At 54.6% G+C, this 20,746-nt stretch overlaps 1 protein-coding gene across 9 annotated transcripts in view; it reads right to left on the bottom strand.

Moving 5' to 3' along the window:
- Positions 1 to 20,746, bottom strand: part of ATP9B (ATPase phospholipid transporting 9B (putative)) — a 252,828-nt gene that overhangs the window by 7,802 nt on the left and 224,280 nt on the right. For 8 of the 9 annotated variants that reach the window (XM_068562639.1, XM_068562640.1, XM_068562641.1 and 5 more), the window contains 10 exons: positions 19,962 to 20,054; positions 17,847 to 17,930; positions 17,558 to 17,728; positions 14,783 to 14,881; positions 12,802 to 12,891; positions 9,865 to 10,009; positions 9,613 to 9,677; positions 8,900 to 9,055; positions 8,736 to 8,800; positions 2,731 to 2,839 (listed from right to left, as the gene is read on the bottom strand). In XM_068562639.1, the coding sequence (XP_068418740.1) occupies positions 2,731 to 2,839; positions 8,736 to 8,800; positions 8,900 to 9,055; positions 9,613 to 9,677; positions 9,865 to 10,009; positions 12,802 to 12,891; positions 14,783 to 14,881; positions 17,558 to 17,728; positions 17,847 to 17,930; positions 19,962 to 20,054 (1,077 nt within the window). The remainder of the gene's footprint in view (positions 1 to 2,730; positions 2,840 to 8,735; positions 8,801 to 8,899; positions 9,056 to 9,612; positions 9,678 to 9,864; positions 10,010 to 12,801; positions 12,892 to 14,782; positions 14,882 to 17,557; positions 17,729 to 17,846; positions 17,931 to 19,961; positions 20,055 to 20,746) is intronic. The other variant, XM_068562637.1, reaches the window with a different exon arrangement.

The raw sequence follows: 20,746 nt of genomic DNA, 5'->3' as shown, positions 1-20,746 counted from the left end.
CCTTTCTGTTTTACAAGGGATGTGCACGCTGCTTCCCTTGATTACCTTTGCGGTATTTAATGAATTTACCGTGACCTGAGATTTCTGCTCAGAACTTACAAGATAAATCATCTGTTGGACAGTTACTTACATTCCAGCCCGTGGCTTGTTTTCTGCTACTGTCCAACCATCATTTAATTTACCCTGAATTCATGTTTTCTTTTCCTGAGTGAAGGCTTGTGGAGACCAGGAGCAGCGCCTTCTAGGTCTTTACAAGTGCCCGGCACGGGACCCTCAACCGTGCCACCCACAGTGACGGACTCGGACAGACTGCCTGTCCCCAGCGGGTGCAGAGTGCTGGGCTCAGAAGCAACATAAAGCTTCAGAATGTTTCTCTAGCTTCAATAAGAAAAATACTCACTTCTTATCAAGTTAACTGGTTGAGTGCCTTAGTGCTACTTTATTTTCAAAGGATTTAGAGTGTATGCAATTTTTAAAGAAATATATACTTTAAAGACAAAAAGTACAGATTTTGGGTCTTGAAGAAAAGGAGTCTAGAGAAAATCAGTGACTGAACTCCTGTCAAAAAAATTAGGAATGTGGTCCTGACTTTAGGATATTGAAATATTCTAACTGTTGGTCACCCTAACAAGAATGGAAAGCCAGCACCCTTAAGGAGACCCAACTTACTTGGAATTGGACGTGGCTTCCCAACATCCCCTCAAGTTCAAATGTATCAGCTAATGGTGTGGATTCACCACCTCGCGGCTACAGTCAGAGGGGAGCTGGGACTCAACGCCGGACGCTTGTGACCCTGGGAGCCTGCTTTTACCACGAGAGTAACATGGCAACCCACAAAGAAGGTTCTGGTGGGCAACAGTGAAAGTGGCGTGTCCCCTCACTGGTGGGGACACTGCAGTCCTGTTAGGAAGTCCTCCCACCTTGACGGTCTGGCAGCATCACCTGGCCTCCCCTGCAGTGACCTTAACCCTGAGCAGCCACCGAGCCCCTATACTGACATTCATAAAAAGCTTGTTTCCCCTTCATATCTGTGAGGCAGCATTTAGGGAAACATTTCTGGAGCCACTGGAAATAAGGAAACACACAATCTACTAAAATTATAATTATTCGCAATAGCCTCCTGTAGTTTTTGGACCTTTGATCCTATTCTGCTTCACTGAATGATGATCGTTTCACCATCTTAAGATATTAAACCAAAAGGTTTTTCTTCTACTTGTAATACTCACAATCATATTTTTATCATGATAATAATGCTTTATATATGTCTCACATCTATATCTTATCATCAAATAAAATATTATATTATCAAATATAATGTTTGCTATTTTATCTTATTTTATACTATATTGTTGAGCTAGCTTTATTTTTGCCCTGATTATAGAAGTAATACAGGCATTTTATATTTTTTTCAATGGATTTAAAAAATCTTAATCTCAGATTTCCCTGGTGGCGCAGTGGTTAAGAATCCGCCTGCCAAGGCAGGGGACACGGGTTCAATCCTGGTCCAGGAAGATCCCACAGGCCGCGGAGCAACTAAGCCTGTGCGCCACAACTACTGAGCCTGCGCTCTAGAGCCCACGAGCCACAACTACTGAGCCCACGTGCCACAACTACTGAAGTCCACGCGCCTAGAACCCGTGCTCTGCAACAAGAGAAGCCACCGCAATGGGAAGCCCGTGCACCACAACGAAGAGGAGCCCCCACTCGATGCAACCAGAGGAAGCCCGAGCGCAGCAACGCAGACCCAGTGCAGCCAAAATAAATAAAATAAATTAACTTTAAAAAAATCTTAATCTCATCAAATTCTTACAAAAACACCATCAAATCCAAAGATTTACGTGACTTACCCAACACCACTGGGACTGGTTAGACGTCAGCTGGGCGAGTCTACCTGTTAATGCCTAATCTGATTCTTTCTCCATTACAACATACGGCTACAGCTTTAAAAATCAGAGTCGGTAACTTCAGGTTATCAACTGTAAACCTAAATTTAATTGGGGGTCCATGGACTTTGTTCTCAGTGTTGGAAGTTTCTTTTTTTTTTTTTTTAAATTAAATTAAATTAATTTTGTATACAGCAGGTTCTTCTTACTGGTTATCTGTTTTATACATATTAGGGTATATATGTCAATCAGTGTTGGAAGGTTCTGAGGTCACCATGGTTTGTGTGTGGGGAGCTGGGCATGTCTTCCACCCGGCGGAGCATGTTTTCTATGCTTTCATAGAAAACATGATAAATTTAAAACTTCTTTCAGGAATGCTTAACTGTCCCAGCGCAGTTCTGGGCGGCGTGAATGAAGCCTGCGCAGCTCAGGGAAGTGGACTTCTACCTCAGTAGCGTCACCGTGACAACAGCACGCGGGTCTCAGGGACAGAAACATACTGCAGATCGCTTTCAGACAAAATTCTGAAGTCCACGGCCGGAGGAGACGTGGGCATTCAGAGGAGCTCCTGGCCAGGGCCCCAGGTCCCTAACGGCTCAGACGCCGCGCCGGCTCCAGGTGGGCAGGGAGCCGGCCCCGCCCAGTGCGCAATGCGGGCCGGGAGCCCCGCTCAAAGCATCCTTCACCCAGAAAGAGGGAGCCCTCGGCCACGGTTCTACGTCCACAGAAGTTCCACAAGCGGTCATGAGCACCCTTCGCAGTTATAATTCTACGCGTGACATCAGAGCTGCACTGCAAACATTTGCGCGAACGCCCTCTCCCCTCTGATGCCTAACCGGGGCCGCACCTTGGTGAGGTCTTTGTACAGCTCTGGGTATAGCATTGCCATCTCGGGCTTCACGTCTTGGTCCAGCACCAGGGAGAAGACAGGGAACATGGTGTAGACCGTCGCATACCTGGAGGAGAGCAGAGAGGTTACACGGGGGGCCCGGCACCACCGGGAGCACACCTCTGAACCAGAGGCCAAAGGTCAAACCCTAAACAGAACAAAAACAAGTTGGCAACCAAGCACGACTTGTCCTAAAACTGAATACTTACCCACGGCACAAGAGCAAGGTCTACAAGCCACAAATGCTGACAGGCAGCAGGATCCTTTTTCTTTTTTTTTCTTTTCTTAATTAAAGCTTTTATTTTGAGATCACTGCAGAAGTGAGTTCAGTTATCAGAAGTAACACAGAGAGATCACGGGGACCCTTTAACCAGCTTTCCCCAGACGCAGCATCTCCAAAACTGCAGCCTGTCTCCAGCGGGACGCCGACACTGACGTGGTCCAGTCAGTATCCAACCCCACCAGGGCCCTCTGAAGCCTGCTTCTCTCCCAGCCCCTCTGAACCCCTGGCAACTGTCCTCCATCTTATAACTTGTGTCACTTCAAGGTGACATGCAGGTGACGTGTCACAGCGGGTGACCGTGGGGTTCGGCTTCTCGTTCAGCCCCAGTCCCTGGAGGGTCACCCAGATGTGGCCATACGACAGGCTGTCCTCTGGTTGCTGAGGAGCGTTCGTGGCTGTGGACAGACCAGCTCTGCACCCCGGTCATTCTCTGAAGTGCATCTGGGTCATTCCCAGTGTCCGGTTATTACAAATAAAGCTGCTATAAACATCCACTGCACAGGTTTTTTGTAAAAGTAAGTTTCACTTATTTCAGACACGGGTGCCACCTGGGCTCATATGTCCACAAGTGCAGGCACTGGGCATAGGGCAGCTGTATGTTTAGTTTTATAAGAAACTGCCAAACTGCTTTCCAGAGCGGCTGCCCCAGTTTACATCCCTGCCAGCATGTATGAGGAATCCGCGTGCTGAATCCTCACCATAATTTGGTGCTGTCACAGGTGTTTCAGCCATTCTGATAGGCGTGGAGGGGAAGCTCACTGTGGTTGAAATATGCATTTCCTGACGGTTGATGACACTGACCGCCTCGTCACGGGCCCGTCTGCCGTCCCCGCGTCCCCCCGAGTCCCCTGTGCAGGTCTCCCGTCCGCCGTCCAGTGTCAGCCTGCACTCTGATGGCTCCCGATTCTCCACCTTCAGGTTCAACCTCTAACTTCTGCATCAGGTGCAACAAGCACACGCTCTTTACTTTCCTCTAGATCTCTGATTGCTGTTGTTAGTCCCGTTAGGACTCAGGGCGCTGAAAGGGCCAAGGAGCCCAGGCAGAACCCGGCCCACACCCCCGGAGCCAGCCGACGCACGAGGACCAGGCTGCGCGTGCACCCGGCCCAGTGACCTCCTGCTCCGGGATTCACGCAGGCCCGAGCAGCCTCTATTTTTGTAAAGCGGTCGATGAGAACCCTTGTTAGTGTGCCGGAAACTCGCCTGGCTTTTCAACCAAATACAGACATCGTCACCACCCCTTTTATCAGCTGATGCTGCTGAGGGCAGTTTCCAGTGTGCGACTGGGTGGCTTCCTCCAGGGTCCCAGCGCAGACCCCCATCCCACCATCAGGCTGGGCCGCCCGCGGGGACCTCGTATCCGCTGCTTCCCTGGCCGGGCCTTCGCGCCCTCCCCGCACCCCACCCGACCCCCCCCCCCACCAACCCCGGGCGGTAGGGATGTGGCACGGTGGATCTCACGGCAAATAAAGGAGGAGCAGGCTGAGGAGGGGGGGTGCTGCTGGGCCGAACGCTTAATCGTATGAAAAACCGGCCAGCTGTCTTCTGGGCTCGTTTCACCATTGTGCACTCCGGCCGGCCAGGAGCTGTAAGTCCCGGGAGCCCCAGCTTCCTGCTGACACTTAGCACAGTCTGTCTTAACTTGGTCTCCAAGTGGGGTTAAAATTTCCATTTCCTGTAACTAATGATGTTAATATATTTTCATGTGCTTATTGGCTATTCTTACATCTTCTTTTGTGATGTACGTTCAAATCTTTAGCCTTTTCTTAAAAAATTGAGTTGTTTGGAGATCATGAAACATTCTGGGTACAGAGCTCTTATCAGATATACGTACTGAAAAGACTGTTTCCCAGCCCGCCCTTTCATTTGATTAATATTGTCTTTAGAAGAGCGAAGACTTAATTTTGATGAAGTCCATCTTGTCAATTTCTCCTGCAACAGTTCACGCGTTTTGTGCCTAAGGAATCTTTGCCCCCCAAGGTTCCAGGGATTCCCAGCTGTGAATTCTGCCAGCTTCCCTTGTCTCCGGCATCAGTGCCTGCTGCCTGGTGCCCACGGTCTGAAAACAGCTTTTCCCTGTACCTCAACCTGTCTTCCAGTCGCGTGGGCTGGGAGGACAGGGCGTTTCCTGTCGCTCCATGGTGCCCCTCGGTGACGGGCTGCGAGCCCACCTCCTCAATCACTCACCCACGCTCCCTGCCTGCAGCTCAGGACTCTTCCTCAGATGTCACGTGCCCTCCTGGTACCCCGTGGAGACGGCATCTGGTACTCTTCTCACGTGCATCCTCAGGCTCCCCACTGAAGTCCCTTGCGAGGATGCATACCTGTGATGGCCCAGGGCTGCCTCCTGGGAGCTGTGGCCGTCACGCGAGGGACACCTCAGCTAGAGCAGACCTGCGTGTCTCCGAGGATGTTGCCTGAACACGGGACGTTGGCAGCTGTCGGGCAAAGGAGGGGTTTGGCTCGACCATGTGGAGCAGGCCTCGCAGAACCCTGGATGTGCTGACGCCCGTGAATGCTAAGTGGGGCCAGGATGCACGGTGCTTCCCCAAAGGACCTGCCAAGGGAGGCGTGTGGAGGGAGGGCACAGCCCCTCCCAGGACCTCAGGTATGTGGGCAGACGCAAGCGCAGGCTGAGTGAGGGGAGTGGGCCACGTGCCGCCAGGTGGGCTCCAGGGGGCACCGGGGCGGCCTCGGCACGAGCTTCCTTCCGTGAAGTAACCAGCGGTGCGGTGGGCCTCACCTGGGTCACCAGTCCCTAGAAAGCTAATGAAATGAACCCGGATAAAAACCATACATACGTGGCACGGAATTCTATCAACTGTCCTGTAGTTTCTAGAGCCAGTTATTCCATCATGGAAGGTCAGTAATTTGGTCTGGTTAGATTTTATTTGATAAAAACATCACATTGCTTCCTGCCCAGTTCTTTATATTTGTTTTCTAGGTGACGGCAAAACTATTTTATTATTTACTTTTGAAGAAGCTTAACTTAGAAGCATCTCCCTCCGTTCCTGACAAATCCAAGGAACTAATGCTTCAGAGAATTACAGGCGCCTCATTTCAGTGATGGACATGCAGAGAAACTTTAAATAAAACTTTCAGTGAAGACTGATAATAAACAGGAGCTTTAAAAATAATGGGCGCTTATGCTGACAGGGCTCAGGCTGCAAAGGGGAAATGAAATCAGGCCTAGAGCTGTAATTTCATGCACTCAGGCAGTTATTATTTAAGGAGTAATCACCACTGCCCCTTAAAATTTCCTTTTAAAGTTTCAAATCCATACTTTGAAAAACGTTAAGTGAGAATGGTTATGCTTTTCTTTGGCCTCCAAGGAAGAAATGCACTGGACAAACTCAAGACGTAACCGGCACTACTGTGCAAATTCTGTGCTATTTAGAGTAATTAATGTGATAATTATTGCAAAGACTTCAGCAACCAACGGAAAAATGTAAAAAAATGTGTAGCTTTCTGTACCGTAGGCTTCTCCCTCTCTTTGAAGGACTCTAGGGAACTCCTGCTGCAATCAACAGCAGGCTGCCCTACCGCATTGCCCAGCCCAGCAGCCAGTCGCGGTGGAGCCTTTATCCTGACCTGGGCCTGGGGGCGGGGGAGGGACAGTGCTTCCCCTCCGCCTCCAGGGACCTGGGAAGTGTCCGCATGAGTTCCGTGGGGAAGGATACCCTCTAATTTCCACAAGAACCTAACCTGTTCAACAGCTCAAGCCACACAGGAGCCAGGGGAGGAGGGGAGGAACGATGGAGAACCTGTGGCGCGGGGGACCGGGGTCCAGCCCCTCCGGCTCCTGGGTGGCAAGCCGGGCGTTCAGGGATGCGTCCCCGTGGCAGGAGAGCGGCACCTTCGCCGCACACCCCCGCCACTGCCCCGGCCCCCGCTGCCGAGCTCAGCGCCCTGTCCTCTTCGGGGCACAAGCACCCGCCCCAGGGCTCCCTCTTCCTGGAAAGCTCTCCTGCGCCCACACCCCAAGCTCGGTCCGCCCCTCGCCAGCCTCCCGCCGCCCCTGCCGCCTGCCCTGCGCCCCCAGAGCCGGTCCCACCAGGTCCCCAGTTCGCACTGACGTCCACTCTGGAGACACGGGTGTGCAGACGCGGCGGACGCCCTTGGCCCGGGGGGAGGAGGCCAGGACACAGGACAGGAGGCCGAGGTGGCGTCCGGCTGAGGGAGCCCCATCACTCGCGACGGGACCTCGCCCACCCAGCTTCGCCCTGAAATCAGCCCACGTCGCGCCCCCGACGCCCTCGCCTCTCGCTGAAATCCCCGGGATTCTCGGGGTTCAGGGAGCCGCCAGGCGACATGCATGTAACCGTGCCTTTTAACCGGGCTCCACGGGGTGCGATAACCCGCTGGCTTGTTCTCCGCCAACCTGGGAAGACGCTGAGGCCGGGAGAGGGCACGCAGCCCCTCCGGGCGCCGGGCCTCCCTCTTCTCCCCGTGACACAGGGGGGCCGCACCCCTGTGGCCAAGGGATGTGGGGGGACAGGACGGCGCCGGGACACGTGCGTGTGCTAACTGCCGTCGCCCTTACCACGCGGTGGAGAGGCCCGGCCCCGCGGGTGAGGGGCTTCGCGGAGGAGAGAAGCCGCGCGGGCTGTCCACTGCACAGCGGCCGCCACGCTGACTTCACCTGCTGGCGCGGTCACCGAGGATGAGGAGAGGAAACTCCGGTCTACTCTCGTCTGACACAGGCCTCCCACTTTGTAGCTTCGGCAGCGCAACGAGCACAGCCTTTGCCCTGGGCCCCGGGCCGCCACTCTGCGGACGGGCTTCCCAGCTGCCGGCGGGCGCCCTGAGGATGAGCTTCGTTACCGCGGGAGGCCTTATGGAGTCCGTCCTGGAATGTGAGGTCCCGTGCCAGCACCATCCGTTCTCGAAGTCTATGCTGCCAACTTCACGCCGCCATCAGGATAACAGTGTCCGGCCAGGAGGGCGCAGGCTTCAGGAAGGGGCTCCCCAGCCTGGGAGTGACCCAGTCACCACACCGCCCCCCCCACCATGATGCCGCCGAGGGCTGGAGAAAGTCCCGGCTCCGACACGGTTCCCGACCCAGTGTCCCCACTCCGCCCCCACCATGATGCCGCCGAGGGCTGGAGAAAGTCCCGGCTCCGACACGGTTCCCGACCCAGTGTCACCACTCCCCCCCCACCATGATGCCGCCGAGGGCTGGAGAAAGTCCCGGCTCCGACACGGTTCCCGACCCAGTGTCCCCACTCCGCCCCCACCATGATGCCGCCGAGGGCTGGAGAAAGTCCCGGCTCTGACACGGTTCCCGACCCAGTGTCCCCACTTCCCCCCCACCATGATGCCGCCGAGGGCTGGAGAAAGTCCTGGCTCCGACACGGTTCCCGACCCAGCGTCCCCACTCCGCCCCCACCATGATGACGCCGAGGGCTGGAGAAAGTCCCGGCTCCGACACGGTTCCCGACCCAGGTGCGCTGCCCCATGTAAACAGAAATTCCACAAGAACACGTAACAGCAGGGCCGTAGGAGGGACAAGAGGACACGTGCTGCCTCTGGGTGCCCCAGTTCTTGGCTCCTTACACCGGTCGATTCGTCCTCAGGCTGAGCGTGTGGGAACCACGCAAGCAACCCCCTGCACGGGGCCCCGGGCTATAAGCCCTCCCGACGCGCCGCTGCCAGGTCTGCGCGTGACGGGCCCACTTACCCCACCATGAGGAATCCCTGGTACAGAGGGACGGACGCGAAGTAGAAGATGGAGGAAAACACGGCCTGGAGGGAGGAGAGCAGCGCCCGTTACTCACGGTCGGCCGACACGCGCGCAGGCCGCGAGGCACCCAGGGCCCTGCACAGCCCCTCTGGACGCCGCACCTGCATCGTGGAGATGATGAGGCCGCGGTGCATGACGAACTGGCTGAGCGCCGCCGACCGCTTGTAGCTGCTGCGCCCGTGCACCATGAGCAGGCGGCCGATGTGCTTGAACTGCGGGACGGAGAAGTCAGCCGCCAGCGAGGCCTGCCGGCCCTCCTGTGACCAAGGCAGAGGGGCCGGCTCAGGGCCGGACAGGGGCACAGCGCGGGCCCTGCCCCGGGAACCGCCACCAGCACCCTGGGAGGACCCGGCCCGGCACCGACGGCGTCACGGAAACTAAGCAGGGACCTGGGCATCTTCAAGACAGTTCCCTGAACCTGCCACCCCGCCGAGCGGCTGAGGGTTCAGCACTGTGGCCTGATTCACGAAGCAGAGGGGCCCGGATCCAGCTTGTGTCCAGGTCTCTCTGGGTGTTTTCACGTGAGCACAGGAGGCAGACCACAGCTCCCGACTGGCCGGGAGACCTGGACATCTGAGCGCGGGCCATGTGTGTGGGGCTCAGAAAGGTTTGCGGGGATCTGGGAAGCGGCCCAGGCACAGCCCCGCACGGCTTGGGGACCAGGAAGGCGCCCGGGTCCCAGCAGGACGTGCCTGCCCTCTACCTGCCCTCGTGGAGCTGCTCCCGCAGGGCATGGGTCCGCCTCCCCCCAGCCCCCGGCCGCGTGTGTGAGCGGGCTGACGAGGGGCCTGGTGGGGACAAGGGACAGACGTACCTTCCCCTCGATCCCGATCCCGCAGTCTGCTGCCTGGATCATGCTCACGTCGTTCCCTCCGTCACCTGGAAGCACGGAACACGGACGTGAAGTGGGAGCCTGCAAGGGGCCGGCTTCCCTCGCCAACCAGCGGACGGGGTTTCAACACCCAGGAAGACAGGGGAAATCCGCCGGGCGGGCGGGCGGGAGACGGGGCGCACGTCCCCGTGCGTTTCAGTTCAGGACCCCGGCTCCCCGGACGCCCGCGCTCACCGATGGCGCACGTGCGTCTGCCCGTGTGCTGCTGCAGCAGCTTGACGATGTGGGCCTTCTGCGTGGGTGCGCAGCGGCAGCAGACCACGGCCGGGCACTGGCAGGCCAGCTCCACGAACTCGTGCTCGTAGTACTTCAGGCAGACCTGGGGCGGCAGGAGCGAGGCCGGCGTTCAGGGCACGGACAGATGGACGGAGGACGGATGGACAGAGCCCGCACGCAGGCTGGGGGCCGGGCTCGTGTGACTGAGGGGAGGAGGGCTCCAGGGAAGCCCCGGACAAGCTCGTCTGCCTTCAGGGGATGCCAGCACCACCTTCCGGGGTTGGCTGAAAAGGTCTTTGGTCTTTAGCACACAATACCCTCAGCGAGGATCCTTAGTTCCCCATCTTGGTTGGGAAAATAAAAATTCCCCAAAGCTGCCTGAAGTCTGTGGGGTCCCGTTGCTGAGCTGGACACCCCGAGAGTCACCCCAGCACGAAGGACAGGAGTCAGAGATGAGGGTCCTGAGCCCCCGGGGCGCCGACTACCACCAACAGCACACCCGCCTGCAGGGGACCCGTGCGGGCACCCGTGCCCTGCGTGAAGGGGTCGAGATGCAGTCCCAGGCCCTCTGCCACCTAAAACCTGGGCGGTGAGCGAAAACCCACATTCATGGCAGGTACTCAGCAGGAAACAGACGGACACAGTATCCCCGCTGAGGGGAGAAACCACTGCAGGACCCAGAAACAGAAACAGCGGACGCTGCCTTTGGGGAGCAGGACGGGTGCCGGCGGGGAGTGGGGATGTGTTCTGCAACCTGCGGTTTCTCTGGGGCCGACTGGCTGCCAGGAACAACACGTGGGTTTGGGGGACAGAAACAGCAAAAAGGTTTCAATAAGAAGACACTCACACAAGCGTGTTTAACACAAGTAGCTACTTTTGCTCCCTCCCCAAGTCCCAACTACAGAGAGGTTTTAAAAAAGACATAGACCTACAAGGAGGGGCCAGAACGGAGGGGAAATTCGCAAAATGTTTTGGGCGCTGGAAAGCAGACAGCCACGTGCACGTGGCTCAGCTGCTGTGAGCAGCCTGAAGCCGGCGGCGGGACCAGCCGAGAACACGCGAGGCCCAGGCCCCTCGCTCCTCCTCACCCGCACCCAGGGGGCGGGGGCCGGGGGGAAATGGAGCCCTTCTGCCCCGGAGAGGCCGGCCTCACCCTCTGGATGAGGGGTGGGAGGTGGAGCGAAGAGACAGAAGCCCGGAAAGGAAAGGGGGCTCGAAGGCCGGCTCAGGCCCACATCAGTGTCGCCAGAGTTGGGAAGGAGGGGACAGTCATCCTTCGTCCCCCAGAACCAAGGAAGTGTGAGCCGTAGACGGGGGCTGGGCCGCGCTCCTTGGCACCATCAAGAGGGCGGCTGCGCTGGGCAGGAGCTGGGGCTCAGGGCGCCCGGGACCGGCGGGCGCTGAACCGACTCGGCGGCCGGATGGAGGGCCCAGCCCGGGGGGGACCAGACACCGCGGGCTCCGGGGAGACCGGCGGGCAGGTCGCGCAGCACCAGGCACCACGGAAACAGGAGGCCCAGCCATGAGTTCACAGCGCTGCGGGGATGGGGGTGTGCCGAGCCGGCGAGGGGTCCCAGGTCCCGCACACGGAGCAGGAGGGACGGGAGCAAGAACTCAGGAGCCCACGGCAGCCGCCAGACAGAGAAATGCAAACGTGAGGCCGGAGCCGAGCCGGCGAGTCGGACTGTCAGCCAAGGGCCCGCACGGCTCCTATAAGACAACACACACGCAGTGAACACCAGCGAGGCTGGGGGCGTCCCCGGGGTCAGCTCGTGGGGACGGCGCAGTGCGGAGCAGGGGGCACCCTCCAAGTCCTCCATCCCGGGCACGGGCGGGCGGGAGCGCTGCTGTCGGCCCCCACTGTCCAGGCCCCGCAGTCCCGGTGGCTCTGCGGAAGCAGCTGCGCAGAGTCGGGATGCGCGGCTCCGGCGATGCAGGAGGTGGGAGAGCCAGCCGGACACGGCGCCATCTGCACGCACGTGGCCACAGAGGGCGCGTCATCTCCGCTGCTCCTGACGTCCCGTCCACCCCCCCACCCCCTGCCAGGCTGGCCTCAGTGGCCACACTGACTGGGTCACCAGAGGCTGCGCTGCTCCACCCAGACTTCTGGAAACATCTGAGAGAACTGCGGGCAAAAGCTGCAGGGGGAGGGACCCCCAGCACACCCCGCCACCTGGCGGCTCCGGCCATTGCGACCCTGGCGCCGAGTGAGGAGACAGGGCTGGACCCGAGCGGGCTGCCCAGCCCCTCACGGGGCCTCCAGGAGCAGAGGGTCCTGGGTCCCGGGTCCCAGGGCCGCTGCTGGAAACACGCGTTTGGATAAACTGAGATCACGGCTACCAGAGCCAGGCTCCAAGGCGGCCACGCCAGGAACGAAGAGCAGGCCTCCAAGCGCCCGAAGAGTTTTGAACGAGCCCAGGACCGACCAGTGCCAAAGCCTTAAGGACCAAGTTCTCACTGCGACACGGCCCTGGCCTCTTCTCAGGCTCCACCCGCGCACATCCCTGCTGTGAGCAGAGATGTCAAAACCAGTGGAGAGGGCAACGCAGGCTGATAAACACATCTGACTGCGGAAGCCCACAGTCCACCAGACAGACAGGGCCCAGCCTCACCTCCAGGGAGAAGGACAGAAAGACACACAGACACCTGCTCGGTCAGGGCCCAGCCTCACCTCCAGGGAGAAGGACAGACAGACACACAGACACCTGCTCGATCAGGGGCCAGCCTCACCTCCAGGGAAGTGGACAGACAGACACCTGCTCGGTCAGGGCCCAGCCTCACCTCCAGGGAGAAGGACAGACAGACAGATACCTGCTCGGTCAGGGCCCAGCCTCACCTCCAGGGAGACGGACAGAAAGACACACAGACACCTGGTTGGTCAGGGCCCAGCCTCACCTCCAAGGAGTCCCCGGATATGACCAGTGCACAGTCATGCTTCCTTCGAAAGGCATTCAGCTCCAAATGGGCTTCTCCCCGACTGGTTACCTCCATAAAAGGGGAAAAAGTACCCAATTACAATGCTATTTAAGTCACACAGACAAACACGCTCTGATATACAAATCACAGATCTTTAGACACTTCTAAAACCAGAAGGTGCTTTACACAGGAAATTCTATAACAAACTGCTCTTTCAAATTTCTTCTACAGTGCTGGGAATAAATACCTACTTATTTAATATGAACTGCTTTCCAACGTGTGGCAACTCAAGGCAGGAAACGTACACTGTAAAGTGCAGGGCAAGTACCACAATTACAGCGAGACAAAGTGAACAGAAGAACTGGCTTGTCAAGAAAGAAGGACAAACGGCCCCCCACCACCGCCCCCCATGAGCTAACAGGCGCCTTTGCGTAGCTGGGGAAGACAACTGGCTTTTCTCAATATACGCGGGTAAGAGAGCATGACGACCATGAACTGGAAGTCTCTCCACTTTCGTAGGGCAGTGGGGTCGGGGTGAGTGTTAACGCCAGGGACGCCGCTCTGCACACACGTCAACACACCTCAGCACCACAGCCCGAGGAAGCCGAGTTCCTCGTGGCCACACAGCAGGGAGGGACGGAATGACCTAAAATCAAGGCTTCATTTAAAGACGCCTCTTTTCATGACATGCCAAGTGATACAAAATGCTTTTATAAAATTGTTTCTGTTGTCTCTACCACGGGTTTCAACTTATTCTATTAGTTCAAGCAAACTGAGTTATCTGGAGGATTGAACGACGGAAAAGAGTAAAATCAAGTCATAATCTCGAAATATCGATAATTTTTGAATGAAAATATTTCAGAAACAAACATACTAGTTTTTGACATTCTTTCTGTGGAGATTTTATGGGGCATAAAAGAAATGATATATTACAGGACTGAAATAAAAAGCTTCATGGGTCCAGATTAATCAATCCAGACTCATCTTTAAATAGGTAGGTTTTATTGTGGAAATTTTATCTCTGGGGCTATAACACTGCAAAGTCAACAAAAATTGATCTGAAGTTTTATCAGAATCATTAATAATTTAATTGCAAATAGTAGTCTGCAGGGCCTAATCTGTGATTCTGATGCTTCGAAATAAACTACATTTACATGTAAATTATATTCAAATCACTATTTCTGTAAGTGCAAGGGCTTCATTTGGAACAGAGACACACAACGTCTGTTCAGCTACCATCAATCAAGACCCAAGAAACTTTTATTTTTTGTTTGAATCAAATTTCATCATAACTAGTAGATACAGTAAACACACAAATTTCGATCATTTCTATTAATTTTCTTTGATCTAATTAAGGAAGATAATTTAATCTGAAGATGGTAGTAGATTAAAAACACATTTCTACTTCGTATTTAAAGCTTGTTTCACAAAAGCAGCTTCTGGACCACATGTATTGTGTCTAACTAACAGACAAACGTAATTTTTTTTTTTTTTTTGGCTGCACCGCGCAGCTTGTGGGATCTTAGTTCCCCGACCAGGGATGGAACCTGGGGCCCTGGCAGTGACAGTGCCAAGTCCTAACCACTGGCCCTCCAGGGAATTCCCAGACAAACGTAATTTTTTATCAATATACACTTTTATAAATTGAACGGAAAATGACTGCAGTATGTCTATTTTAAAATAGATATTTAGTCGTTAATAATTCTAATAGTACAACAGAAAAATACTCTTGAATTTAGACCTTGTTTCACTCTATCAAAAGCAGCTTTTTGATCACACTTAATATATGTAACTAACAGAAATCTATTTTTAACACGTTTTTATAAATTGAGTAAGAAACTTACTTCTCTTTTAAAATAGTATCTATTAATTAATAAATAACTGCGTATACATTCTCACAAAACCAGTAAGTTTCAATTCAAAACATTTAAAATTCAAAGTGATGTGGACGTACACTTACCGGCCTGAAAACGTGCGTGTCCTGCGTTCGAGACACCAGGTGAGAACTCTTGGCGATGCACGTGGCCGTCTCCAGTTTATCACCCGTCAGCATCCATATCTGGGAAAGAGTTTCAGCTGGTGAACCCCAACTCTGTCACGTGTCCATCTCTGAAAAGTGTCTGCGCTTGAAAAGATATTTGCACTTCCGTGTTTTCAGCATCACTGTTCACGACAGCCAAAACGTGAAGCAACGCGTGAGTCCATGGATGGATGATGGAGAAACCAAATGTGGTCCATCCATACAAGGAATATTAAACAAGGCAGGGGATTCTGACACCTGCAACAACTATGCTGAGTGAAACGAACCAGTCACAAAAGGACAAACACCGCATGATTCCACCTGATTGAGGTCCCCAGAGGAGTCAGACTCGTAGAGACAGGAAGGAGATGGTGGGTGCCAGGGCTGGGGGAGGGGGAGGGGGAGCCAGCGTTTCACGGGGACAGAGTTTCAGTTTTACAGCATAAAGAGTTAAGGCAGGTGGAGGGTGCTTGCTGTTACACGACAGTGTGAATGTACTTAGTGTCACTGCACCGTGCACTTAAAAATGGCTACGATGGTAAACTTTACATCATGCACATTCTACCACAATAAAAGTCTCTGCCGACTTGCTTACCTGAAACAGGTAAGAGCAAAGTGACGTTTAGACACAGCAGCAGAGCTGAGGCAGGTGAATGACCGGGGATTAGGAGCCTCGCGGCTGAGGCTGAGCAGGACGCCTGAGTATGACAGAAGGCTACGTCTACACGGCCTTGCAGGCCAAGCAAACAGGCCCAAGGACCACAGGCCGAGGGCTTGCAGAGCTAGGGGGACCCTGAAATCCTTGTTCTCACTTGTGTGAGTTTTTCGGTTGAAAGCTGAGGTTCAAAATGGGTAAACGGGCAACAGTTAACCCGAAAGTTGTTTCCTATCAAATAAGTCATGTCAAATAACACCACTTAAAAAAAATATTTTTTTAAAATCTAGCCCTTTTATTTTACTTTATTTATTATTATTATCATTATTATTACTTTTTGGCCATGCCGCATGGCTTGTGGGATCTCAGTTCCCAGACCAGGGATTGAACTCGGGTCACGGCAGTGAAAGCCCGGAATCCTAACCACTAGGCCACCAGGGAACTCCCAAACACCACTTTTACTTAAAAATATCAAACACGTGCACATATCGTATGTGTAAATATCCTTAGACTGAAAAGAGAGCAAAATCAGGACACTTTATACATAACAGGATGGTTTATATATCTTTTCTATAACTGCAGCAACTTCTCGCTATCATCTGAATTTTTCAGATGTATCATACGTATCATACATAAATATGCATTTTTGGGAATAGGAAACAAAAAATTTACATGGTATACCGGTTCTCTGCTTAGGCACAATCTACCTGTGGCTCTTTTCAGTGTCTGAGGGTTTGTGTTTTTTGTTTATGTTACACATTAATATTCACTTTACCGAGCCTGGATCTAAGACAACGACACGTCACCGTGACAAAGTTGGGGACAATTAACGCCACAGAACAAGAAGTCCCGCTGCTGACAACTCAGGGACACGTGTGGCCTGGCCGAGCGCCACCTCTCAGGCTCAGAGGACGGGCTGAAACCACATCCTTGAACTATGACGGGACGAAAGAGTCTGCTTCTCCTGACGGAACATGAAAAGGAAAAAGGGCAGAACCCCAGCAAGCCTACTGACTTCAGAGCTTAGCAAGCAGCTAATACAAGCACCCAAATCTTTACACAAGAAACGTGCAGGCCTCGGCTGTGTTGACAGCCCAGCAGCAACACCCAAGAGCGAGACTGATGGGGAGCTCGCGAAACATCACAATGGAATGAGCAGGTCGTCTGCCTCTAGTCAGTCATGTTTCTCCACGCAAGCCTCTGGCCGCACAGGCTTAGATCGGGTCACCGTCCTGAGTCTGAGCTGCTCTCTTCCACTCTGACTAGCACCTGGACAGCACACGCAGACAGCAGCGGCCGCCCCCGCCACGGCCCTGAACGGGTGCGGAGGCTCCGACATCTCCCCGGCCCGAGGCCTGGACGGCAGGGACCCCCCTGCTGTGCCCGTCATGGTGCCCTCATCAGAACGTGCTGAGTGTATTGTTATTTGAAGCCGGCCACAGCTTTGCCTTCTGACAGTTTCCTCCAGTTCTCTCTCTCTCTGCTCCAGTCAGACACAAGTATTTCTTTTAAAAGCAAGCTGTACTTTTTTCACTCTCAGTCCCTGAGGCAGCACTGAAATGCATTTTCTCAGCCATCTGTAATTGAACTTCAGCTTCAGTGAGAGCACAGGTAAGTAAGGCAAGAAAGCAGTTTCCTGAGAACTAAAACTTACACCACAACGTGCTAATCTCCCCTGGACCCGAAGAGGACAAACCGTTAGGAAAAGACAGCAGGACAGTAGGTCAGTAGGTCAGGCAGGGAGCATCACGCGGCCTACGGGGAAAACCTCCCCGAGCGGATAAAAGGCTGCCTGGGGAGCAGCTCCGGCCGGGACAGGCCTCCGGCTGCTGTGAGGACGCCCGCCCGCGGCCCGGAAGGCAGCCGAGGAGGACAGACGGCCGCCGGGAAGGCGGGAGCAGAGCCGCCCGAGCCAGCCGCCGTGTCTGGGTGGCGGGCGCGCGCAGCCCCCAGGGCTCCGCGGACACGCAGAGACCTCCGCTCACCAAGGCCCTCGCACCCTCCACCCCGGGCGGGTTTCACGGCACCACCTCCAGGGGGCGCCCGCCGCCTCGCGGTACCTTGATGCCCGCGTTGCGCAGCATCTCCAGGGTGGGCCTCACGTCCGCCTGCAGCTGGTCCTCCACCCCCGTCAGGCACAGCAGCTCCATCTCCCGCTCCAGGCTCTCCACCACGGCGGCCACCTTGAGCGTCCTGTCGTGGATGCTCAGCTTGGCCTGGTTGTAGCGGCTCTGGGGACAGGCGGGCGGTGCTGTGACTCGCGCAGGGCTGGCCGAGGCGGGGACACCCGCGGCGCCACCCCCGTGCGCACCGTCTCCCCGAGGCCACGGCGGGAGGCCGGCCGCTCACCTCGAAGTCCTGGTACTGCTCCTCCGTCAGCGCCCTCTTGGCCACCACGAGGGTGCGCAGGCCTTCGCGGGCCATGTTGCCGCACTGCAAGAGAGAGGCAGGTCACACGCGGCCCGGCCACCGCCCCCTGCAGTCACGGCCACGTCCTCCGCCAGCTCATCCCGCCAGACCCACATCCCCGCGGGAGGGCGGGAGCGGCCGGCCTGACCCGGGACCCCTGCGCCTCCCGACCGCCGGGCACGGCTCTCTCCCCACTACGGCAGCGGGACGGGCTGCACGTGTGCTCGACACAGACACGGCCACACGAGCCGTGCAGGCGGCCGTCACGGCCACCGAGGGAGCCGGGACTCGGAGCGTCCGACCGCCGCCCTTCGGAATCAGCGATACCAGGGGACTTCCGCCCGGCTCGGGGACACACTTCCACGCGCGTCCATCGCGCCCGGCCCCGTCCGTTCAAGGGCAGAGGCCCCCGATCCCGGGTCACGGCAAAGCTCGTTCACTGCACTTGGTAACGTCCGCAGGCACGTCCTCAGGATAAACCATCCCGAGTCTCTGGGGTTCCTTTCTAACCCGCTGGGGAGACCTGATCTGCCGCCCGCTGTCACACACCAGGCCGGGTGCGGAGAGGTCCCCGCTCGCGCGCCAGCCCCGCACTCGCCGCGGCCCGCGGATCCTGGGGCCCGGCGGGCGACGCCACGGTGCCCCTTCGTACCACCCTGCTCCCCAATCCTAGCTCCGTCTCGTTTCTAACAAACACACACCTGGGGGCGAAGAGCGGGGCCTGCGCTGAGAGGAAGGAGCTGCCCCCCAGGCGGCGCCGCGTCGGCTAGCGGGCATCGCGTCCACGCAGAGGATGGGCTCACACTGCAGGCTTTACAAAGTCGCCCTTTCCGCCACAGGACGGACAGTGGAGGTGTGTTTTGTTCTTTAGTATTTGGGGAACACACGCTGATAACCAAGAATCCAGCTTGGGAGGTTCTGTGACACAGAACAGCCCCCTGTGAACTCAGGCTCTGAGTAGCTGCTGGCGTTTGAATAAAGTGAGAGGCTTCCCCACGACAAGAGTATTAACAACAAAGAGTGGGGTGGGAGGGTGTTGAAAGATTTGTCCATGGGAGAAACTACCATGTTGGAAATAAATGCACAAAGGATTTTTAATAAAATTATCTTTGTGAAAAACAGTCTGACATTATCTGTCTGTTGCAAGACATTTATCGATTTGACCTCATAAAGCTAAATAAATTAAACAAGGATTTTATAATTAATTGCACATCATTATGACCCAAAGTAATTTTTATGGCATTTTACTAGGTCTTCAGGGAATTTAATTTATTCATGTCCCTGATTAAATCCAGTGCCTGAAGGAGCTATTGATTCATATTACCAATACCGTCGTGGACGTGGGCTGTGGCCCCTGGACTGACAGACAGACTCCAGGCCCGAAGGGGGGTGGACACGCTTGAGCCGCACCGACAACATGCACACAGTGAAGGGGGTCACGCTCATAAATTCAGCGGTTTAGTTTTACTCTGAAATCTAAGTTTTTACAAATACATAAACGTAAACAACAAATAATCTCATGAAGCTAAATACAAATCGTATTTGTTCAGGGAGCATTTGATGAAAATATAGGATTGGTTATATTTGGATCTTATCTCCACGTTTAAAGTGAATCCTATGTACGTATTAGAATTAAATTCTAACTAAAATATCCTGGTAAATAATTTAGGTTACAAAATAAATATCATGTTAAAATATAACTCTGGTTATGTGCACAATACTATTTCAGAATATTTTAGTGAATGATTAGGGATGCTTTCTATTTCTTCACCAAAATAAACAAAATATTCTTCATAAGGACCCACTTGCACACATCTACACGTATTCACACAGAAACCAAAAATAGCAGTTGTTCACACAGAAAGTACAGTATTTATAATTTACAGTACTCCTATCCTCTCTGCTTTATGAACCGACGGTGTCTGGTGTGAAACCCGGCACCTTGATTCACTCCAGTGACACCAGCAAGTACCTACAAGTTGGAGAAAGGATGCCGTGCTTCTGTCACTGCCCTGAGTTTCGGAAAAGCATCTGCACAATGTGGACAGCTCATACCTCCTCCTCCAGCCAGTCGTTATACTGGACGACGGTGGACATGGCAACGTCGGCACCTTTCATATAGAACGTGATCTCTGCCGTGGACTCGTCCTGTAACAAGACGGGAGTGAACACAGACATGTTGACGCCACGCTGCGGCTGCTGGGGGGGCCGCTTTAACGGGAACGCACCAGGAGGGCAATTCTCCGTGAACCCACTCCCCCGGGTGAGTTACTCAGACACCTTCTAAGCAGGGCTGGGCTGTGTCCTCCCTAGATGCTCAGGCCAGCAGGAACCGAGAGCATAACTGTGGCTCTCAATATGCTGTGCTGAGGGTTTTGAAATAACATCTGTAAATGAATATACGCCTTGGACTGCAAGGTAAATTCTCTCAAATTTCCAGAGCTTGAGTGAATAAGCTTCCTAGTTTAGCCAGCTTGCAAGATGTATTTGTGGTATTCGCTACAAAAAATTTAATAGGGGTATATTTTAGCAACTTTATGGTCATAAATCATTCTTCAGGTAAACTCTTTGGCTGCTACTGCTGTGGAAAACAAAGCAGCTCGAGCTGATTTCAAAACTTCATGAACATCTTCTACTTACTCTGCCTCAGCCGTCTTAGGAAAGCCGTTTTAAAGCATGACTATTAGAGCCACACCAGCTTCTCGGCATGAATGATCAGTCTGGATTTTATCATCACAGAACACTGTGACGAGCATACAGCCCTGGAGTGAGCCTTGAGAGGCCGCTGCAGTGACCTCACAGTGACCAGAGCAGGCGGCCAGCTCGGGGACAGAGGCCAG

Source organism: Eschrichtius robustus, chromosome 14 (genome assembly GCF_028021215.1).
Source record: "Eschrichtius robustus isolate mEscRob2 chromosome 14, mEscRob2.pri, whole genome shotgun sequence".
In the NCBI taxonomy this organism is placed as follows: domain Eukaryota; kingdom Metazoa; phylum Chordata; class Mammalia; order Artiodactyla; family Eschrichtiidae; genus Eschrichtius; species Eschrichtius robustus.
Note: the sequence above shows the minus strand (reverse complement) of the source record. Positions and strands in the feature narration are given on the sequence as shown.